The 22907-nt window shown below is 46.7% G+C and overlaps 1 protein-coding gene across 2 annotated transcripts in view; it reads right to left on the bottom strand.

Moving 5' to 3' along the window:
* The window catches only part of TMEM132C (transmembrane protein 132C), a 171508-nt gene that overhangs the window by 10003 nt on the left and 138598 nt on the right, over window positions 1-22907 (bottom strand). For both annotated transcript variants that reach the window (XM_072936253.1, XM_032751330.3), the window contains 3 exons: window positions 12025-12168; window positions 1233-1438; window positions 552-825 (listed from right to left, as the gene is read on the bottom strand). In XM_072936253.1, coding sequence (XP_072792354.1) covers window positions 552-825; window positions 1233-1438; window positions 12025-12168 — 624 coding nt within the window. The remainder of the gene's footprint in view (window positions 1-551; window positions 826-1232; window positions 1439-12024; window positions 12169-22907) is intronic.

The raw sequence follows: 22907 nt of genomic DNA, 5'->3' as shown, positions 1-22907 counted from the left end.
CACAGAAATGAAGAGCACAGGAAAGGGAGTCTGATTTCATTAGCAGGGCCAGAAATCCTGAGTGGAGAGGTTATGGCTGAGAACCATCCAAGAATGGAGCTGTCCTGTCCCAGTTGTGTTATTTGCATTATTTCACCATGAGAGTGGATTTAAAATTCTCTTCTGTTGCTCTGTCTTCCCATGTGGACGAGCTCATTAAACCTCCCAGCTACTTCAAAGGGAGGTAACCAGCCTAGGATTTGTCCTTCATTTCATGGCTTGGAAATTCTTGTTCCTCCAGCTTTTTCTGTTTCTGATGGAACATCAGACAGCAGAATATCCTCCCCTTTGCTGAAACGAAGGGCCATGCTGTTCTCCTTGGGGAACTACAGCTAGCCAGCTCATGCACATGCTGTCTTCTGCACCTTCCTCATACCCACACAGACAGCTCCATCCACCCTTATGCACTGGCTTGGTAAGGGTTCACCTGTGTGACCCCACAGAGGTATGGTCTGTGGGCACAGCAGCATGGGGCACCCCGGCCCCTGCCCACACCCCTCCCAGAGCCGTACCTGCATCGTGGTCATCCCCACTTCCCGGCCGACCAGGATCCTGCCCTCCTGCAGCCTGGCAATGTGGGGGTCCTCCAGCTTCATGAAGTCCCTGACCAGCTCGGTGATGTCGAAGTGCCAGTCCGAGCCCAGCAGGTAGCTCAGCTGTCCCCAGGGCCCCGAGTCCTCGGCCACGAACTGCGTCAGCACCCTGACCATGGCGTGCTGGTACTGCAGCGTGCAGCCCCTGCCCCTGCGCTCCTCCTCCTCCTCGTCATCGCTGTCCCTGGTGGGCCTGGAGGCAGGGGGGAACACACACAGAGAAATGCTCTCAGAAAATTCACACTGGAGTGCTAACGGAGAGTGCCCCTTAAACAGAGCCCTCCCTTCTGGGTTTCTGGACTACTGATTATGGATTTCTGGCCCACCTCACGTGATGGAGGACTGGACTGTGCCACCTTTTCACCTGTGCTGCCATCTCCATTTCACCTCTGCCCGTGGGCCTTGCCAGAGTCCCACACTGTATTTTGTTGTCCAAGAGAGGTGCACAGAAGCACAACCCCACAACTTGTACAGCTTTGTGTATCTGCAGATCCCCATGCACAGCCGGGGGTGCAGCAGTGCTGCTCCTCGGGGGAAGGCGCTGCATTCAGGATCATTCCTCCCCCAAATCGCCCAGGAGGGGCAGCGACCCAAGCCCACCTTTTGTTGGAAACCACGGGGACACGCCAGCCTTTGATCTGGCTGAGCTCAGTGTCGGAAATGTCGATCTGCAGGGGCAGGCGGGGCACCCACACCGTCATCTGCAGGGGAGCGCTCAGGTACTGGTAGGTGAAGTTCACCAGGGCGTCCACCTTGCCTTTCATCTCCTTGCCGTTGACAAAAACGTAGTCACACCTGTCAGAAACCTGAGAGGGGAGGGAGAAAGGGTGATGGCTGTGACCCCAAAACAAAGAGAAAAGGCTCCCCTCTGTGGGTGCCAGCTGGGCACACAGCCCTTCCCTGGCCCGGAGGGTGCTGGAGGTGCCCAAGGACTGGGCACTGCTTGTGGAGCCTGCCCTGCCGTTGATTTTCTGCAGCGAGCTCCGACCCGAGGGCAGAGCTGGGGAGCTCTCAGTGAGCAAAGCTCTTCCCAGCTTGCTCAAGAGGAACCCAGTAAACCCAAACTACTCTCCACGGGGGCAAGCAGCTCATCACAGCTCTACCCTGAAGACCACCTCCATCAGGGGTGATGCTGCTTTCAAGACTGGCTCTGCAGGAGATTTCACCCACTGAAGAGTAACAGAAGTCGACTCATTTCCTCTGCAATAAACATTATCTGTTTGTAAATGTTTACATTTTGATTAAAGCTGTAAAGTATTTCTAAACACTACAGTAGATTTATCATTAATATGTAAATGCTGTCCTGAAATATAAGCAAGCATTATCATAGCCGTGTAAGAGTTATATCAGTAATCACTTCTTTAATCAGTGTTGTAATTTACAGACCATTGAGTTTTCTCATTTATTATGTTACTGAGTACTAGTGATAAAATCACTCCTGGATATATAAATCATTAAGAGAGATGCAGATAGTATGAAGTGACTCCATGTGATAAAGTCATTGTCATTTCTATTCCTAAAGGTGTCATAAATGTCTGGGGAAATCCTGTGGCACATTAATCATACATTAAGTGGTGAGCAGTGGGAGCTGTTACATTACTAAATGAGTTGGTATGTCTGCAGAAATTAACAGCAAGCCCAGCAGATCCCAACTCCTGCTCTTGCTCCCATCCTGTCAGAATTCCATTTCATCACCCCTAACGAGCACTGGTAATGGTGGAACTGCATCTCCCCACCTGAACGTGTATTTATATTATCATCTGCTCCCTGTCCCCCGTTCCCAGCACTGTTTGGTTCAGATGAGGATTATCAGCTGGCAGTGCTGATGTCCCCAGACTGAGGCAGCAGATGGATGTGCTCTGTGGCCACAGGTGCAGGGGCTGAACTGCTCCCAGTCCCTCACAGCCCCTTTGTATCCTCTCTCAGGTGTAGGCACTGCTCATATTCTGGTAAAATATTTGATGATGAGACTGCAAGAGGAACCTTCCGAGGACACAATAAAAACATTTCTCTGCCTGGCTGTCTCAGGGGGTTGTGCTCTAACAGCTCTGCTGACTGAAGCCCTACCATGTGCTACAATACCTGACCCGTCCCTCTCTCCAGGCTTCTCCCTCAGCCCTCCCGAGGCTGGTCTGAAAGCCTGAAGGGGGCAGAAACACCTTCATTTTAGCACTATGAATGCCATGGCCTATTTTCCCATCTATTAACTGGAATGGCAATACAGAAGCAGGTTCTGTTCACAGCAGGCTGTTTCAGAATGACTGTCTGATCTCCTCTAAAAGCACCGTGCAGCACAGGTGACAAGGAACCCAACACTGTGTTTAATACCTTATATAATGCCAGGCAGTTCTTCAGAACACACCCCTCAGGTGGGCTGCTTGTTCTTTCTGTGGTGTCTCTGCATCAGCCTCACCCTGGGAGAGGAATCCTGAAAATGCTCCTCATTAAACAGCTCCAGCTCAGGCCAGCAAGGGCTGCATGGCAGGAGTCCAGCCCCGAGCTCCTGCCCAGGGAGGTGCTGGTGCCTGGAGCAGTGAGCAGCCCCTGGGACGTTCAGGGACACTCAGCCCCTGTATCTGGGCTGCTGGTGTCCATCCAAGGTCTGGAACACTCGACAAAGCACCTTCAGATAAAGCTCTTGGCTCTTCAGCCTTACCTTCCTTTGAGCAGAAGTGCTTGGGAGGCTTGTCAGCAAAATCTAGCTGAACTCTCTTTGGAGAAACAGCATTGCTGTCCTGAAGCTGGTTCCACCCCACTCATTTCTATGGAGATCAGCCTAAAGACAAAGTGAACTTTCTGGTTTAGTTGTGCAAGTTGCTTATTAATGCATCGTGCAAACCACTTGCACGTGCTGATAAAAGGTTTCTGACAACATACTCTGCTTCAGACTGCTCAGGTCTGCTCCAGATGTATGATTTTATATTGTCTACACTCAATGTTGTCAGTAACTGAACAAACCTAACTGCAGGGGAAAGGAAAATAATAACGATAGCAGCAAAACTGCAAATCCAGAATGGCTCTGGGCTGGGATCCAACCTCCATCTGTATTTGGAAAGCTGCTCCAAGCCTTTGTGGCTATGGCACAAACAAATGGCTGAACAAGTCCGTAAGATTCCTGAGGGGTGGCTGAGCAGCCACCACAGAGCCTCTCCAGCTGCTCCAGGTTGGTATTTATCCATGGACATGCACCAGCAACACTGGCAGGTCTTCAGGAGCTGCATGGTGAGAAACACGATTCTCTTCCCCAAGAACAAGCAGTGCTGATGTCCCTACACTGCTTCTCCTCTGCTCTGTACTCCTGAAAAGAGCACAGAGGAGAGGAAAGGAACAAATCCCAGGCTGTATTGCATTCCTGTAATTCTGGGTGCATTTTAACCCTTTCAGGCATCCATCCTGGAAGATCATCCAGCATTTGACAGAGAAAGGCAGCACTTCCCAGCCAGTGCTACACAGGGGGAAGTGTCTGCAGCTGATCATGGGTGGTTGTGCTCTCTGTGGGCTCCTGACACCATCCCACACTGTGTGCAGGTACAGCCACTCCAAATCCACCATCCCACACAGTGTGCAGGTACAGCCACTCCAAATCTGCTCTTCTGGAAGGACCCAGCTCAGCTGTGAGCCCATCCCACACAGTGTGCAGGTACAGCCACCCCAAATCCACCATCCCACACAGTGTGCAGGTACAGACACTCCAAATCCACCATCCCACACACTGTGCAGGTACAGCCACTCCAAATCTGCTCCTCTGGAATGACCCAGCTCAGCTGTAAGCCCATCCCACACACTGTGCAGGTACAGCCACTCCAAATCCACCATCCCACACAGTGTGCAGGTACAGCCACTCCAAATCTGCCCCTCCTCAGATGAGCTCAGCCACAGCAGAACCAAAATGAGAGCAGGGGCATGTCCCTTCCTCACCTTTCCTTACACAGTGACACTTAAAAAATCAATGAACAAGGTTTCTCAGCCTCAGAGGACAGATGCTGATGGACTGACTGCTCCAATTTGCAACTCCAGCAAGCCCCAGGTGGGTCTGATTTGCTGGCACATGGCCCTCACAAAATAAGGGAACAGGTTGTGTGGTGCCTCCCCAGCCCCCAGCTCAGGCTAACTAAGGTGGAAATAACATCCCAACTCGGTTCTGGAGCTCTTCAGTGCAGGCTTGGCTACGCTGCTTTGATCTGTTCTCCTGTGGGGTAAAACAGGATGGAAACACAGGGCTGGTAGGGATGACCAATGTCACATGGAACCAAGGAGGAAGGAGAAAACAGATTTGAAAAAAATGGGTCACATTAAAACTCAAAAGATTTTTCTTAAATTGAAAAGGCATATTTGTTGAAGAGTTTTTGACAGATAGGAGTACTTTTCTGCTTTCCTCCAGGCTTTTGCCAACGTTTCTGGAAGGCCAGGGAGCAGGGCAGGGACAATCTCAGCTGTGGCTCCTGCCCACTCCAGGTCAAGAAAGTCTCTAATAGAAGCTGGAGATTGTGGGCAATGATGTGTCTCTCATCTCCTGTAGTATTTATGCTTTTACTATGAAAACATCCTCCTCTGAAAGTGCTTTTTATCTCTGGCATCAGAAGAAGAGAGCAATGATGAAGGGAAAGCCTGCTCAGCCACCACCTTTAAGTGATTGGGTTTTTTCTTTCCTGCTTAGCAGATCAGCAAGAAGTTTTGCATTTTAAAGAGCTCTCTGATGCTATTTCAGCAGTTTCTTTCATTATTAAGCTGCATTCAGCTACTTTCCCCTTTTTTCTATTCTCCTAACTTCTTTCTCCAGATTAAAAGTAAAATAAAGAAGCAGACAGCAAAGACAGGGCTAAGCACAGATCCCTAGAGGCTTCTTCTTTGTCTTCTTCCTGGCATTATATTTTTGTGCCCCCTTGTAACAAAGGCCACTGCCTTTCCAGATGACTTGGATAGATTCTCTCTGCAACAAATCACATTTTATTGAGCTGACAGAGAAAACTGCTTCCTGGAAATCAAGAGAGGCACTCCTGAAGGCCCCTGTGGCACTCAGTGATCCGGGAGGGAACTGCCCCCTGGCAATCTGCAGATGGGCTGCAGGGAATGTGAAGGACATTCCTGGAGCTGTTACCAGCCCAGGGCAGAACCTCTGGCTCTCCTTTCACCTCCTCATTTCACATTAAACTTTTGATCCCACCGTGATGTCTGTACTGCAGGACTGCAAGAAGGGAGCAGGAGCTGCTGGAGGGCACCACAAAGGATGTGACAAGGACAGCACAGCCAGAGAGGGGCTGCTGGCACCTCTGGAGAGTATTTGCCAGGTTAAATTCCACTCCAGATTCCCGAGAAATCTTCCTTCAATTGCTGCTGGAGTCGGGCGGTTTTAGAAAAACAAATTTCATGTCAAATACAAGCTCAGGCTGCCTTTCAAAAGATGGTGAACTCAAAGCACTGTCTGTCCTGCTTCGTGCCTGCTGTACACAGGAGTGGAAAGAATGACAGCTGCAAAACCCAAAAATAAATGAGTGGTTGCCTCTGTGAGTCTACTCTGGTCCAAGCTTGTTTATTCTCCCAGTGGTTTGCAGACACCAGCCCAGTCTCTGAAGGACACTTCATAATGCAGCAATCCTGTCAGGTTTATGGAGACTGAAAAACTGAGAGGCATCAGTCCATTTTCTAGGTAGAGGTCAGAGTGGCTTTAGGGCTGAGCAGAAATGGGGAGACGTGGTACCAGGGGATGTCCTCCTTGTATTCATCAGGTTCAGAATCTTGCATTTTTGTCTGTAAACCCATGTACCCACTTCTATTATACTCATGTAAATGTTGCTAAGATATTCAAAGGTTACATAAATGTTTAAATATTTATGACAGCACTTCTATGAGCAGAGGGCTTTTTCCAGTACCTCTTAAAGGAATCTCAATTTCAGTGGGGAAAAAAATAAATTACAGGATAATCAGCAAAGAATAGTGGTGTTCAGCAGTTCTCATAGATGAGACTCCCTGCTCAGCTCGGTGTCATCCCTCTGGCACAGCAGGAAGGCACTTGGAGCTCACGGAGGTCAAGCTCTGGGAGCAGCCATTCATTGCATTAGGAACACAGAGCACCAGGATCACTTATTCACCACTGACAAACACAGGAAATATCATTTCAGTCATTTACAGGAAATATTAGACAATGAAAATCATCCCACATGCTTTTTGGATATTCCTGTCCTTGCTATAGGATTTCTCTCAAGATTTCTTTTTAACAGCGTGCTCTGTAGAAAGGGAATTATCCTGAATTAATTCTACAGGTTTTGAAAGAGAGACTCCGTGTGGCTCTCCAGCCTTGATTCCAATTAAATACCACGGTCTTACACACAAAGGAAATCCTCTGCTACATGAACATTAGGCTCCCTAAGAAGGATTTCAATGCCTGGCTGCATAATCCTGAATAATCAGTAACCTAGTGGAAAACAGAAGCTGTCTCAAGGCCCATCGTACTCCTTTTTTCAAATTAAACTGTTTAAGTCTGATAAAAGTTAAAGATTCAGACCTGAGCTCCTCCATGCTATTTACAGCTTTGTGGCAATGTCAGAGCAGCCTTCAGAATGGAAAGCTGCATTCCAGGAGCTGCTGAGTGCTGCAGTGGCTGGGCTTGCCATGGCCAACCCTGGCTCCCAGGGATGCAGCCAGGAGCTGCCTGCCAGCACAGAGGGAAACCCAGCCCTGCAGCCTGGCCAGCTCTCACCTGAACTCTGCAGCCTGGCCAGCTCTCACCTGAACTCTGCACAGCCTTGGTTTGATCATATTAGTGCAAGAATAACCTCCAGAGCAAACACAGCCCTGCAGCCTGGCCAGCTCTCACCTGAACTCTGCACAGCCTTGGTTTGCTCACATTAGTGCAATAACAACCCCCAGAACAAACTCAGCCCTGCAGCCTGGCCAGCTCTCACCTGAACTCTGCAGCCTGGCCAGCTCTCACCTGAATTCTGCACAGCCTTGCTTTGCTCCCATTAGTGCCATAACAACCCCCAGAGTCCTTTCCACCCCCTTTTGTGCCCCCCAAAAGAATGGATCTGGTTTGTGAGCTAGCTGAGGAAGGATTCCCACGCTGGGCACAGGAGCAGGGCAGCATCACCTGCATGAGCTGGTGCCAGCTGCACCCCCAGAATTCACAGCTGGCACACAGGGCTGGCTGCTCTGGAATTTGGGCTCTCTCTGCTGAGCAGGGTTTTCATTTTCAGTAGCAGCAGCCAGATTAGCAAAACTAAGCAGAAACCCCCCCAAAGCAAGAGAGCTTTTCTTAGGGAAAAGGCTGTACATTACCTAATCTCATTACAGAGATTTCAGAGGCAGCCTTGCAGAGCAGCAGCACTACATTTAACTAACTGAGTATCATTCACTACGACAGAACTGAGAGAGTAAAAGGGGTACAAAATGCCAGCTGAGGCTGGAGGGCATCTATTTGCTCCCAAATGACCTGCTCCTGAAGCTGAACTGTGGCTGTGCTGAGCCACGGGAGCTCTGCTGCAGCTCACATTATCACAGAACCCAAAATCTGCCTGGCTTTGTGCACTCTCCAAACAAGCAATTTCTGGCAATGGGGACAAACAGAGAGCTTGGCTCCTGCTCACTGGGGATGGCAGCCCATATATGCAGCATGGCCCCAGATATCTTTTTTGGCAAGGCAGGATCCCAGGGTGGAATCACTTTTAATTCCATCTCAGTTCGGGCAGTGGTTGTGCATTTCCATCACAGTGCTTGTCATTCCTTAACTCAGGGTGTATCTACAATACACAGATGCACAGTGAGTAAATCACAATCAGGGCAGAAAGCAAAGTAGAATCAAAGCATCCTCTCTGCTGACTCTGTTACTCAGACAGGTCTGGAGCAAACTCTCATCACCTCAAGACTGGAGCTGTTTCTCCCATTTCTTTTCCCAGTCCTGATCTCAAAGCTTTGGAGGTGATTTTGAAGCAGTTTCTGTGGGACTCGAGGTGCTGCTGCTGTGATTTTGGGCTGTGCTGGTTCCCCACCCCAGTGCAGGCAGCAGCTGGGTGAAGGCACGAGGGGACAGGCAGGGATGTAGTTTGGAAGTTTCTTCAGCTGCCCTCGAAATTTTTGCCCATTGTGTGATGGCAAGGTATTTCCAGCTTTGGTTGCTGAATGTATCTCAGCCCATGCCCATTTTGAGTTCAATTTCCACAGGCTGGCTGCTGGGGGAGTGGGGCTGACCATGCCTAAGAGAACATCTCCTGTGAGAGCTCCAGCCACTGCTGCCCTCCTTACTCTGCTGACATCTGGCAGAAGTGTGGGGTAAAGCTGCATTTTTATAAAGCTGCTCTCCAGTTCTGCTGCATATTGATCCCATAAATCACAGGACTAGGGGAAGTATGGAGGAGGGCAAGGAGGAGGACTTTCCATTTGTTATCCTGTTCAGAATATACCACACCAGCTTTGCCAGAGGAAAAAGCTTCAAAGCCACGGGGCTTCAGAGCAGCACAACAATGGCATTTCCACGCTGGGACATTCTGCCCTGTTTTTAAAGCTGTTCAGTTTGACAGAGATGTTCACACAGCATCAGAGGGAAGGAGGAGCCAACAGAGCACAGGCTGCTGGCTCTGGGCTCACAGAGATGCAGCTGCTGCTGCCCAGGGCTTGCAGGCTGCTTTTGGGTGTGGTCATGGGGATTTTGTGCCCCAAAGAGCACAAAACATCAGCAAAAGCAGCAAAATCCACCTGAGCTCCCAGCAGAGGGCAAGGAGACTGTGCATGCAGCTGCAATTGCTATAATGGATCCAGACAGATGGATCCTATTGGTAAATTCCAGCTTAGCCAAAGAAAATTTACCTTTTGCTTCCTTTTTAGTGCCATAATAAATTTTGTGTCCACTTTTGAAAGGTTGGAGCACTGTGTGCAGCTCTAGAGCACTCAAAGGCATTTAAAGTTCATGAAATCGGCTGTAAATTTGGAAATAAAGACAGGGAACTATGAGACAATAAAGGAAGTAAAAGGAGTAGCAGTCAGCACATTCAAAACACTGCACTGAGCTGCCCTGGGACCATGGGCATCACTGGGAAACTCTTACCTGCTCTTTGCAGATAGATCTTACATTCAGATTTCCACAGGGTTCTGTTACTGAGAACAAGGAAATTCAGCCCAACTGAAGTCAAAATTAAAATAAATAAGCTTTGAGCTGATGGCCAATTGCTGGGCAAGAGCTTTAAGCTCTCTACCAGAATTAAAGGACATTTATTTGATACTAAATATTACAGGCCCAGTGCAGACAGGCACTGAGCATCTTCAGCTTCTGGCCTCACTGTCAGGTTTGGCTGAACCCAAATCACCAGAAATTCCCCACAATTAAAAGCACACAAAAATATCTGCTCGAACCTCTAGATGATAATATGAGTAAGTATTAAATAGCTGTCAATAGTTCTCATCAATAAGCCTTTTTTTCCCCCCTAAGTTTGTGATTTAAGGCAATCTACAGGCTTTACATGCACTGTGAGCTCATGCACACAGCCCTTGTACCATGGGCTCTGCCCAAAAGATAAAATTTATGATGACTGGATTTTATTTTTAAGCAGAAAGGTTATTCCCAACAAGGTCTCTACACCAGGATTTCACAGAGAAAGATATTTCTAAAGAATTGAACATAAAAGCTTGATGGAGAATTTCAAAATGAATTAAGGATGAAAGGCTTCTGTGCTCATTTGAAGCTTTCTGAGTGCTTTTTAAAATCTAAACCAATTGAAGATGTCAATTTGCCTTGAACCCCAAACCACTTCCCCATGTAAAGAAAGAAATTTTGTGGAAACAAGAACATTCTAGATGGAAAAAAAAAACCCTAAAAAGCCTTTTTTCCTTTATGATGAGACGAGAAAACCTTTTTGTTGCAAGCCCTTAATTGAGCTGTGTTTTTCAGCCAGCTGTGTGTTTTCCAGCAGTTAGCACTCGTGTCACAGCCACATCCCTCCAGAGGTTCTGCATCTATCCCAAACACGCAGCAGACACCTCCCTCACCATCTGAGCAATTTCCAGCCAGCTCTGCAGAGGGGGAAAAGCACCTGGAAACGTCCCTGGCTGCTCCCAGTGAATGCTGTGCCCACCTCCAGTTATTTGTTCACCTCAGCCTCAGGGTGCCCAGGCAGGGGAGCTCCTGGAAGCCTCTCAAAGTGTTCTGATGGGGCAAACATCGTTGTGAGGAGCCCTTTTAGTGCAGATAAATTATTTCTGCAGAAAGTAAGAGCACAGCAGGGCCCCAGGTGCTAATCAAAGCACACGGTGCTTCAGGAGAACATTCCTCCCAAACAAATTGCTGCAGAACCACAACAGTCCAGGCTGTGCTGTAGCTCCTGCAAGAACACACTCCTTTCTTGTGAGGCTGGGGGGTTTCACTCCTTCTTGATGAATATAAAAGCTACAACAGCCAAAAGCCATTTTTCTAGAAGGATTTTTACTTGAGAAATGATTCTGCTGTCATTTTCTGTGCATCATTTGATGCATTACATATCACATATTTTTTTCCCTAATCTGACTCTTTGTTTCTTTGTTCCATTAAATGGAAGAACTTAATACTGGTCATTCTCACTGTTGGAAAGAAAAAATCCCCATGGGGCTGGAATTATTTGGTGGAATTCTATAAGCTGCTAAAGCCATACAGAATCACAACAGTCCTTCTCTGATTCTTTTAAAATAATTATTTGTGAATGCTGTCTTGTACTTTTTCTTAGTCAGGGAAGTGGTTTCCAGTAAGGTTACAATCAGGATGATCCCTAAACTGAATTTCAGTTTTTGTTCCATTTGTGATTACGTGACTGCCTTAGGAAAAGCATTGATAGGAATTTCTGGAGATTAAAATCCCTGAAAAAGCATCAAGCTCCAGCAAAATGGAGATATTTGGGTTGGCTTTGGAGGATCCACTGAACACAGAAAGCTTTTCTGTAGCTAAATGTACCTGAAGGCCCTTCAATAGATACAACTGCTTTTTATTCCCTTAATTTTGTCTGCCCCCTGTTTTCAGGTAGCCCCAAAGGCATCAGGTGCAGGACTGGCTGCAGCAGGAGGAGCTGTGCTGCCCTGGCAGTGCCACCAGCAGCCCCTCAGCAGGCGGGCAGCCCTGCCCTCAGCTGGGAGGCACAGCTGGAAAGGTGCTGGGGAACATCTGGAGGAGCAGGGCTCTCAGCTTTGGCACTGAGTGGAATCCACGCACAGAGGGTGAGGTGAAATTACCCAGGAATTTCAAAGTGGGACAGGATAGAAACGCCCCTCGGTGTGGGGGCTGTACAGCTGCACCTCACTCACCCCAAACCCCTCTGCCCACGCTGGGGGAACAGGAGCAGGGCTGAGCTGCAGGAGCTGGTGCAGTGGTTACTCCCAGGCTGTTTGCTTTTGCAGTGAAATGGGAAAAGGCAGAAGGCACTGGGTGGCAGGAACTCACCTTGATGACGTCCTCCCCGGAGGATTTGCACTCCACGGCCTCGGAGATGTCTGTCACAGCGCTGTTCTCCTCGATGGACACCACCTTGATGGGCACCGCCACCGTCCTGCCCGTCAGGATGGCCGTGTTCAGGATCTCCGTGTCCTGCACCAAACAGAGCACAGCACTGCCCACAGCAGCTCGGGGGAGCTCAGCTCATCCCCAGAGAGGTGCAGCGAAACCCAGCCCTGCTTCATCTGCTGCAGAAACACTCCAGCAGAAAAGGTGACCCCGGCTCAGGGGAGAAATGCTGATGTCTGCTCCAGATCAGCAGGCTGAGGATAGCTTTGTTAAAACTATACTACATTAATATACTATTTAAAGAGAGATTATCCTATTCTATATACTTACTCCTTATTACCTATTGAACTAATTAATAAACTCATGACTCTGCTGAGAGCCCGAGCCACAGCTGGGTCCCTTTGGTCACTGACCCCAAACAACTTCACCAGAATCCAACCCAGCCATCCCTGCAGGTGAACAGTCCCCAGCCACATCCCACATGGGCAAACAAAGGAGCAGAGGTAAAGATTGTTTTCTCTTCTTCTCCCTGTGCAATCCTGAGAGACAGAATCGTGTCTCTGTGTCCAGAGAATGGGAATGTCACAAACACTCAGTGCTGCACTCTGCTCAGCACCATTCTCTAATTTCAGGTCAGGCACACCCCACAGGTATCTCCTGCTTTTAAGATGTGTGGAGTTATTCCCAATATTCACTTTCCAATATGCAATTACAGAGCTTTTACTAATATTGGCTTGACTGGCAATGTTTGGGTAAGAATGAAAGAGCCTCCAAAGTAAAAATGAATCCAAGTCCATTGCAGGGATGGGGCCTCTCTGTGAACTTTGTGTCTGGAGCTCTTTCAAGATGATTTAATTTCCTCTGATATGGCCAATGAAGCAATGTAAGGAATCCAGAAGGAGTTAGTGATGCTGTAAACTGCAGGGGAAATAACAAGGAAATTTGAAGTCTGAACTGGGGTTGTGGCATATAAAAGCCTTTCAATGCACCACTGACCAGGCCAACACTTGGAACTCCTCAACTGTGTCAGCATCACTGTATTCCCAAGATTCCCATGCAGGAAAAACTTCAAAGTTTTCTCCAGCTTTTCAGCTTTCAATATAAAGTGAATAAAATATTCAGCAAATTCCTCAGCACTGAAGTCATGAGGACTGCAGCCACTGATGTCAACAGCAGCAAAATGGGGCACTGACACTGTTGATACTGTTTTCAATTCAAGTTTAGTGAGTCTGAAATTTAGGTCAGATTTTCTTTTCATCTGGCAACTTGTTATATCTCAGGTTCTCCTGCAGCTCTCTTAAGAAATCCCATCAAACTTAAAAGGAAATGCTAAAAAGGAATGTTGACTGCTCTAGAAATGTGAGAACCCCAAATCATTCCTACTGCCACATGAGAGATCCCCAGCACCGGGCAGGGATGGTGCCCATCCAGCCACAGCTCCCAGCACAGATGGAAACCTTTTGCCCTCACCTCCTCTGAAAGCAGCAATAACTCATGGGTATTACACAAATTAAGAAATACTGATGTATAAGCAATTAATATATTACACACTATACTAAAAGCAATTTCCAGCTCTGCCACTTCCCTTCCTCAAGCTCTAAGTGCCCTGTGATAGTTAAAATAAACCAGAAAAAAAAACCAAAAAAAACAAACAAAAACCAAGGAACAAAGCCTTGATTTTATTGTCTTTTTTTTTCTTTTGTTTAGAACTAAAATAGAGAAGCATGTATCCCATATCCCTGGATATGGAATAGCCTCATGGCACAACTGCTGCCTCCTGTGTTCCCTTTATATTGCTGCAATAAAGCCAAAGGCACTTCAGGGAGAATCAGCCATTGTCTGCACCACAAAACCTGACAGACAACCCTGAACAGCACAGGAAAGCATCCACGGCCCAGGGCTCCTCAAAGGCTGAACTGAAACAGGAAAAAATAAAAGGAGCTGGAGCAGATCTGTCTGTCTGTCTGTCTGTCTGTCCGTGAGCCACAGAGCCAGGTTTGCCTCCCTGCACTCTCCCAGCCCTGCAACAGCCCTGGGGATCCACTGAGGAGCACAAGTCCCCTCTGCAAGGGATGTCTGCAGTGAAAATGTGGGGAGAGCCTGGGTGTGGGGAGAAATGCTGATGTCTGCTCCAGATCAGGAGGCTGAAGGATAGCTTTATTAAATCTATACTACATTAATATACTATTTAAAGAGATACTGTACTATTCTCCATACTTACTCCTTATTACCTATTGAACTAATTAATAAACTCGTGACTCTGCTGGGAGCCCGAGCCACAGCTGGGTCCCTTTGGTCACTGACCCCAAACAACTTCACCAGAATCCAACCAGCCATCCCTGCAGGTGAACAGTCCCCAGCCACATTCCACATGGGCAAACAAAGGAGCAGAGGTAAAGATTGTTTTCTCTTCTTCTCCCTGTGCAATCCTGAGAGACAGAATCGTGTCTCTGTGTCCAGACAATGGGAATGTCACACATGTCAAGCACCACCAGGACAATAATTTCCCTCCAGCAGCACAGGAAACCCAGCAGCCAGCAGAGCTGGGTCTCATTTTTAAATGCAATATACTGCCCTGGCTGCAGGCTAATTCAGGAGACACAAACAGCATTCCTAAGAAACTTTCAGAGAGACTATAAATTCATTTAAAATGAAGGCACTTTTCAAAATCACAATATCTTGGCCATTTCCACATTCTTTAATTTTTAAACTCCCCCAAGAACTAATCTACTTTCTGTGCAGGCAGCAAGTACAGTTTTAAAATGAAGTTTATTTTATGTGACAAAAAAATTGAAAGCATCTGATAGAAGTGTTTGGACTTGTTCCCCGAGAAATTAAAAAATGAGGGAAGTAGAGTAAAATGAAAAAACACAGAAGGAAGATGCACTGTAAGTCAGCATCAATATCCAGGTCAGAAAGAAGTTTCTGTAAATGAATTGCAAACCCTAAAAAAGCCAGGGCTGGCACTTCCACAACTGAAACAGAGCTACACAGATAATCCTCATGGAAACAAGGGAGATTCAGCTCTGACTTTGGAAGCCTCAGCTGTCTTGGCAGCACAATGCCCAAATCCCAACAACATCTGACTCTGATACTGCAGAGGCTGAGTTGCCTTTCTTGCCTGAAGAACATCTACAAACTCCCAGTTTGGAAGGTTCTTTCCTGCTACCAGGGCATCCCTTCAATGGATACAACATATGAAGGAAATAATTACTATTTAAATGCATTTAATTAACAAATAGTATAATTAAATAACAAATTTTCCTCTAATGATTAGAGAAAAACTCTAGTGGTTAGGCTCAAGGAGGTATCAAAGGAGATATCTGAAAGCAAATCATTGAATTTTGTGTGTAAGAAATTACTTTGAAATGTAGTTGCAGAATTTGATGCAAGCTCAGGAGGGGTGCTCACATTGCTCATCCAGAGCCAGGCACCCCAGGAATGCCTCTGCAGCCATCTCCCATTTCATCCCTGCCCTCTCCAGCCAGGAGCTCGCACTGATGGCAGTGGGAGCTCTGCTCCGAGAGCGAGAATACAAAATAGTGCTTGGATTTAGCTGGGGAGCAAACCTTATGTCCATCCAGCCTCTCGATTGTAAGAAGGCAAGCATTCAGCCATGACTGATTCGGGAACGAATTCAACATTAAATTGTGGCAGAATGAGGAAGCAAAGTGACAGCTGTTTAATTAAACTCTAAATCCGATTAGATGGTGTTATCAAGAGAAATCCATGGGAGCCCGAGGTCATGAGAATGGTCCAGTGTGCAGGCTGGAAATTGTGTGAGTGGAGCCTCCCAGGAGGATGTGAATTGTGGCTCAGCATTCAGGTTTGGTCCTCACACAGCCACGCCACCTCACCAGCGCCAGACCTGACGGACTGACACAAAAATGCCATTTCTGTTGTGACAGGGAAGAGCATGTGGGAAAGGGGCACTTGGACACTGCCACCCTTGAAAGGAACCCAGCAGCTGCTCACAGAACAAGGCCAGAGCCAGCAAGTCCTGGCTGCTGGCAGGGCTGCAGTGGAGACAAACCCACCCAGAGCGCTCCAGGAGCTGGGCTGTGCTTCCACTGGGGAACACTGCCTGCCTGGCAGCACCTGTGCAAGAGGAGATGTGGGAGAGCTGAACTGCCCATGCCAGCTGCACACAGCCCAGGCAAGGCAGGAGGGGACTGAGCTGCAGCACAGCTCCAGAGCAGCCAGAGAGCTGCAGTGCCTGCAGGCAGCCGTGGGGCTGCTGTGTGAGCCTGGCCCCACAGCGGCTGTGGGTTCAGCTGTCAGTGCTGCTGAGATTACAGCAGAACCCTGGTAGGCAGCAGGCCCTGCTCAGCTCCGTAATCCCACGATTAACAGGGAATTACACATTGTGCCTGCTGCCAGCTGGGTCCTGGACACTCCACATCCACTGGACTGGTACAGGAGGGGAAGGAAGGTGACATTCTGCTTCCGAAATTCTCAGCACACCCTGCAGAAGAACAGGGGTGCTCCTACAGTTCAGTCAGAGAGAAAAGGAGAAAGCTTTCTGCCAGGCTAAGCCTGGGAAGAAGTCTGAGAGGAATGAAAACAATTTATTACCTTGCTTTCCGTTCATATTGTTTATAGATCTGTTCTACCACACTGACCTGAGCCCAGTGTGCCAATCAGGTGAAATGGTTTTACTTTAATTCCAATGGAATCAAAGTTCACGATGTTCTCTATAAAAGAGAGAGGTGTTTTTGAGTAAAGATCATCCTTTGCCTCTGAAGATGGAGTCCCTTCATTCCCATCCCTGGCTCAACAGTGACACTACAGACCAAGGGTAAGGGTTTGGGTGATTGGGACCCCTGAGGCAGAGTCACCCTCTGGCAGGAGTGGGGAAGGGCAGAATTTGTGGGTTGGATTTTGGGCTGCTCTTTCTCTTGATTCCAGTATTATTGGCCCATCACATCTCAGTCCTGCTCTTCATTTATCACTTCATTAATAGGAGACTTTTAGTTCATGAGTAATATCAGCTGCAGGAGAGACAGGGAACTGCTGTCCAGGAGTGAAAGCAAAAGGGACAGCTCTTCCTTAACAGCATCCCTCGGTCTCCAAACACGGATGCAGGTGGAATCCAGGTCACTCCATGACTCTAAGGTCCACACTGCCAAGGAAAATGTTAGCTAAGGAGCAAATTAACTGTGCAGAAAAATCAGGCCATTCCACATCTACATAAGAAACAGACTTAGTGAATAAAAGTTGCCATTTCTGCAGTCTGTTTCTGACAGGACAGGAGAACAAAGGAGCTCAGCGTTTCCTTTGGATACTAATTGCAGCTGACACAGGCAGCACTGTGAGCTATCCCCTCCTGTTAAAGCTCTGTTCAATACAACAGCACACAGGGCACAGCAATTCAGGGCAGCACCTGCCCCCGAGAACAGGCAGAGCCCAAACATCTCCCCTGGACACAGCCAGAGCTGGGGCTGCCACCCTGCTGTCCCTGCCCTGCACAGCACCTGCCTGGAGAGCCTGAGATGGCTCTGGGTGCCCTGGAGCCCTGCAGAGGGGCAGGAGGGATGTGGGTCCCCAGGAACCCGGGACAGGGAGGGATGTGGAACTGGGGACACAAGGGAGGGATTCAGACTCCCTCAAGTGGGATCTTTCCCACTCCCCAGCAAAGTGGCTCTGACATTTTGAGCCCAGCACGGCTCAGGCTGGGCTGGTGCCTCTCAGCAGCTTCTCCTGGGGCTGCACCACTGCCAGGAACACGGTGGCACTTCCTGGGGCCAGCAGGAGAGAGAGCAAAGCTGGGATGGGAATTTTCTGCACCCAGCACAATCTTCCCTGGAGCTTTTGTGGCCAGTGTAATTTATGATCAAGATCTAAGTGTCTCTTCAGAATGGGAACTCAGTGTTCTGCAAATGCAGTGCCCTTTTAATCAAGGATCTCGTCTCTGTTTAGTCTCCACATTAAGATAAATCTTAATTAGTGGCCCCCTGCATTAGCAACAAAGCGTTCAGCTTTCTTCCCTGCTTGCAGAGTTTTCAACTACCCTGCCTGAGGAATTTTGGAGGCCTGATAAATTACAGTCTGCAGACAAAAAGGGGGATGTAGAATACATTAACAGAAGGGATGCAGAGCAGTATCTCTGGATCCTTGGATGACTAATCCCACTCTCCCTGCAGTGAATCCATCCCATTGCATCCAGACGTGCAGAAGGGAGCATCACCCATGATTACTTTGATTCAGCAGATGCAAACTGGGTTGCTAAATGTAATTCTCTCATCTGCCAAAAGTGAGCATCCCTTAGGAAGGAAGAAGGGGCTGGAGCACTGAATTGCTTGGTTCTGTCTGCAGTTGGTGCTGTGCAAGGCTGGCACTGCCCAGGTCTGTGTGTGGCACCCAGGCCACGCTGCCCAGGGCAGGGACAGAGCTCTGGGCTCTGCCCACATTACTGGGACAGCAGGACTTCTGCCATTGTGACTAAAAAAGCGAAATTCTATCAGCATTCCATGAGGAAAGGCCATAAATGCTGCTCTGGGCAGCAGGAAGCAATGGGCACACCCTGGGTTACGAGCAGAAGGAACTGCTGGGATCCTGAACGCTGAGAATTTTAAACTTTCAGACCCACAAGAGAACTCTGCATTTAACCTGAAGTCATAGAACAAGCTTTTAAAATTGATTTCTAGCACTAGGATTACAAGTATGTAGTTAGTTAAAAATCTAGAATATCACAAAGTAGAAAACTTAAAGTTTAAAAATTTAAAATATAAAAATAAATATAAAATAAAATAGAAGTTTTAGGGCGAATGCAAGTTCTTCTTAACCTTCTACTTCCTTCTTCTTCATGGGTTTGAGTGATATTTTGTGATTAAGCAAAAAAGTTCGCATTGCAGACTTCAGTTATTGAGTTAAAAGGGAAAATAATCGAAGTGTCCTTTCTTAATTAGATAGTTTAGTTTTAAAAGACCTTATAACAACAGTTAGTTAGCCATTTTATGCCTTGTTAATAAAAGACTACAAAACTCACAGTGGTGAGAAATAATAAACACCTGAGCCCAAACATAAAACACCATCTCAAGTGCCTTCAATCCCAACCTCAAAGAGCCAACAAAGAACCTTCCCAAAGGGACAAATGCTGAGAAATTCTGCTGTAAGCTGAGGCTGACGAATGCCCCTCCTGCAGAGCTCGAGGGAGAGGAGTTACCCTGGCAGCCAGGGCAGATCTCTGTGATGCTGCAGGGGACACCCAGCCCTTCCCTCCCCTCAGGTCTGGAACAGCTGGAATAAAGAACTTTAACAGCAGCAGGTCCAGAGAGGCAGAACCACAGAACCACACTGCTCCTGAAGCTCCTGTCACTTCTTCCACTTCTGAACAACCGAGAATCAAATTCAGATTTCTTTTAACAAACTGGTTTCAGAAGTAAACATTTACTTCACTGTATTTGTTATACTAACTTTATCATATCCAGTTCATAAAACCAATTCAAAACTTAATTTTGGAGCTGTGTGAGTTTGCCACAGGCAAACTGAGACTAACCAGGAAATCTTATTTCCTCTCCCTTGTGAAATAAGGATCTAAGCATTTGCATTAATATTTCTAGCAGTCAAGTTCCACTGCCTGAATCTGAATTTATTCTTCCTCTAAGAGCAGCCCCATGCTGGCTGTCAGTGCTGAGCAGAGACTGGGCTGGGATTTCCTGCAGCAGGAGCAGCAGATCAACTGACCCCAGCACACCTGGGGGCAACTTCTGTAAATGCAGGGGAACCTGGTGGGGAGAAATGTCTGACTCCAGAAGGCTGAATGATTTCTGTATTATAACTACACTATAATACACTCATATACTATTTAAAGGAGATACTAAAACTACAAACCTGCTTTTCTAACTCCCATATCCAACTCACTCCCAACTCGTGCCCCTCTCTGAGCCCAGCCCCAGTGGGTTGGATTGGCCATCAGCTCAAACAATCCTCACCAGAATCCAACCAAGCAACACCCCAGGGAAACAATTCTCCAAACACATTCCACATGGGAAAAACAAGGAGCAGAAATAGAAATTTCTGTTGTATTTAACAGAGCTGTAACAGAAGGGGAGAGCTCACAGTGCTGGCTGGGCCAGCTGCAGTTAGCACCTGACACTGCTTGGCTTTGCCTTCCTTGCTGAATAAAACACTTCAGAAGTATTGAAGTGTTCTAGTTTTCTTTGGTTTATTTTCCAAATATATTTAGGGAAATACACAGCCCCCGTTAAAGCAAAACAAAGAAATTGATTACTCTTATTTATGAACTATAGACCTCCAAATACCACTGTAGCAAAGTGGGTCTAGCTAAATCCATCCCTTATGGATTTTTTAAATATATATTATATATATATATATAATATTGTATATAGAATATATATATATTTATATATAAAATATCTATTTTCTACATACATATATATATATATAACCCCCTCTGTTTTACCTTAAAACCTGCAGTAAGGTGATGGGAGAAGTGAATTAAATAGGACATGGAATAAAATCAATGTTTTCATGTTAGACTGTGTCTCCCTTCAGCATCTTTAAAGCTGTAAATGTTTGCAGTTTGTTAGTTGTTTATCATTATCAGTGTGTCTCACCAGTGCTGAGCCTCTGGCTGGGGCCTCTCTGCCTTGCTGGAGCTGTGGCACCAAATCCCATCAGGCACAGGTCAAATATTAAATTATATTAAATAAATAAGTAAAATTAAATATGGAAAACCCAAATATTACACCAGAGCTGTCTCTGATTTCTGTTGACTGCACAGCCATGTCGGATTCAGGGGCCAATCTGTATTTGCAAAGCAAGATGGCATTTCCTGCGGTGTGGAGAAGACTCTGGAACTGAAAATGACTTCAAAGGAAACAATTCTGGAACCTATTAAAACTTAACAAAAACTTTAAGGATAACTGCAGGAGATGGGAAACAGAACCCCACATTCCATCTTTCTGTAACCACTTAAAATGTAGAATAAGGACATAAAAGTGACTGGAGAAGATGGGAAGCAGAAGCCTACATTTTATTTCTCCAAGTATATACATAAACTAAAAAAAAAACCAAAACAACAACATATTTTTTAGAAGATGCTTATTTGTAACACAGGAAACTACCTGCTCCTCTTTGTGCCACTTCAGTCCTCTCTTTCAATATTGAGCTAAATTGACTTAGAAATGAAAGCACTTACATAGGAAACATTATCTAGAGAGCAAAAATTGTAGTTACAGCTTGAAATGTGAGTGATTACCTGAGATATTCCAGCTCCAGCACCAGAACTGGCTCTGTTTAGCACAGCAAATGGGAACAGATGAAAATGTGGGAAGTGACAGGTTAAAAGCCCTTATTGTGAGCCCAGCACACCTGAGAGCTGCTGCTGCTGCTGAAGGATCTAAGCACATTGCAGGTACTTCTGAGTACACTCACACTTGATAAATACAAGCAATAAACTGTCCTAAGTTCTCTTGAAAACTTCTGTTTTTATGCATTTATGCAGTGCATAAATTATCCACATTTCATCTCTGGCAGAAGGGAAATATCTGTGATGCACAGCCATACACAGAATTTTTAATTTAATGGGCACCCTCAGACAGGTGCTTGGAAAACAGGGGGCAGAGAAACATGTAAAGAGCATTAACCTGAGGGTGCTGAGGCTGATCTGAACCCTGCCCCCGAGGTGCAGGAATTTGCAATGCTTTAGGGACTCCAAGGATGAAGTCCCAAGGACAATGCCCTGTTTTAAGTGACTGGGGTACTGCATGGTCCCTGTGGAGGTTGTGAACTTGTTTTATTTGGGTAGATTAATATGCCACGGATTATTAATGAGTTCTTTTCTCCTTCTAATAGACAGCACTGATGTCCTGCAAGCTCCTGAAGCTGCTCAGCTCTTGGCTGCAGTGTGTGGATCTCAGAGCCCTGCTCAAACCACAGTGGAAGTGAAGCAGGCACCTTCTGCCTCAGTATTTCACTTCAATTTAGTCTGGTTTCAAATCAGCAACAGGAACTTTCTACTTGCTCTTTTCTTATTTTGGCTGTACAGTTTTAATTTTTGATAATCAAAATCTGTAACAAAGACACCACAAACTCTTGTGCAACCGCTATGAAAACATGGTCATAAAAATGCAGAAAATAGTCATTATTATTTCCTATCCTTGTACCTAGATTGTTTTTTCCTTTCAAATAGTTTATTGATTTGGCTGACTTCACAGCAGCTCTACATAAGCAAAGCACACAGAGGGCAGGAAGAAGATTATTGCATTAATAAGAGCAGATACTGTACAGACATCAGAAACTCACTGCAGTTAAAAAGATGGGAGAGTGACACAGGGAAATTAAATTATTGATCAGACACATGTCTGATAGACTGGTGGGCCTTATAGAAACGAAACCTGGCATGTATCTAGAAGGAGGAAAATTAAATATATACAGTATATATAACCACAGATGCAATTACTTCCCCCTTCCTCAAGCAGAAACATGTTTTACCTTCAGGGGCTGCTTGTCCAGATCCTGCTGGAGGCTCCTGGCCAGAGAAGCATCCTCAAAGAGGCTGCTCTGCTCATTGTGTACGTCAGGGATATGACAGACAAGGGGATCAAAGCCATTTGTTTAAAGCACCATTTTCTCTGTTAGTGTAACCTGGAGCGATCCCAGTGACCATTAACTTTATCTGAGATCTCACAGCAACTTCCAGGCTGAAAGAGGCTGGAAAAAGATCGGTGTGCTTGAGAGCTTGGCCTCTTTGTCCTGCTCTATGGATGGCCGAATAAAAGACATCACCTCTAGCCACAACCCTGCCTTCACTTATGGAATTACTCTGATTTTTACTCTTCAGGGCTGGACCTGCCCTG

Source organism: Taeniopygia guttata, chromosome 15 (genome assembly GCF_048771995.1).
Source record: "Taeniopygia guttata chromosome 15, bTaeGut7.mat, whole genome shotgun sequence".
NCBI lineage: Eukaryota > Metazoa > Chordata > Aves > Passeriformes > Estrildidae > Taeniopygia > Taeniopygia guttata.
The sequence above is the reverse complement of the archived record's forward strand: the minus strand, read 5'-3'. Positions and strand labels throughout refer to the sequence as shown.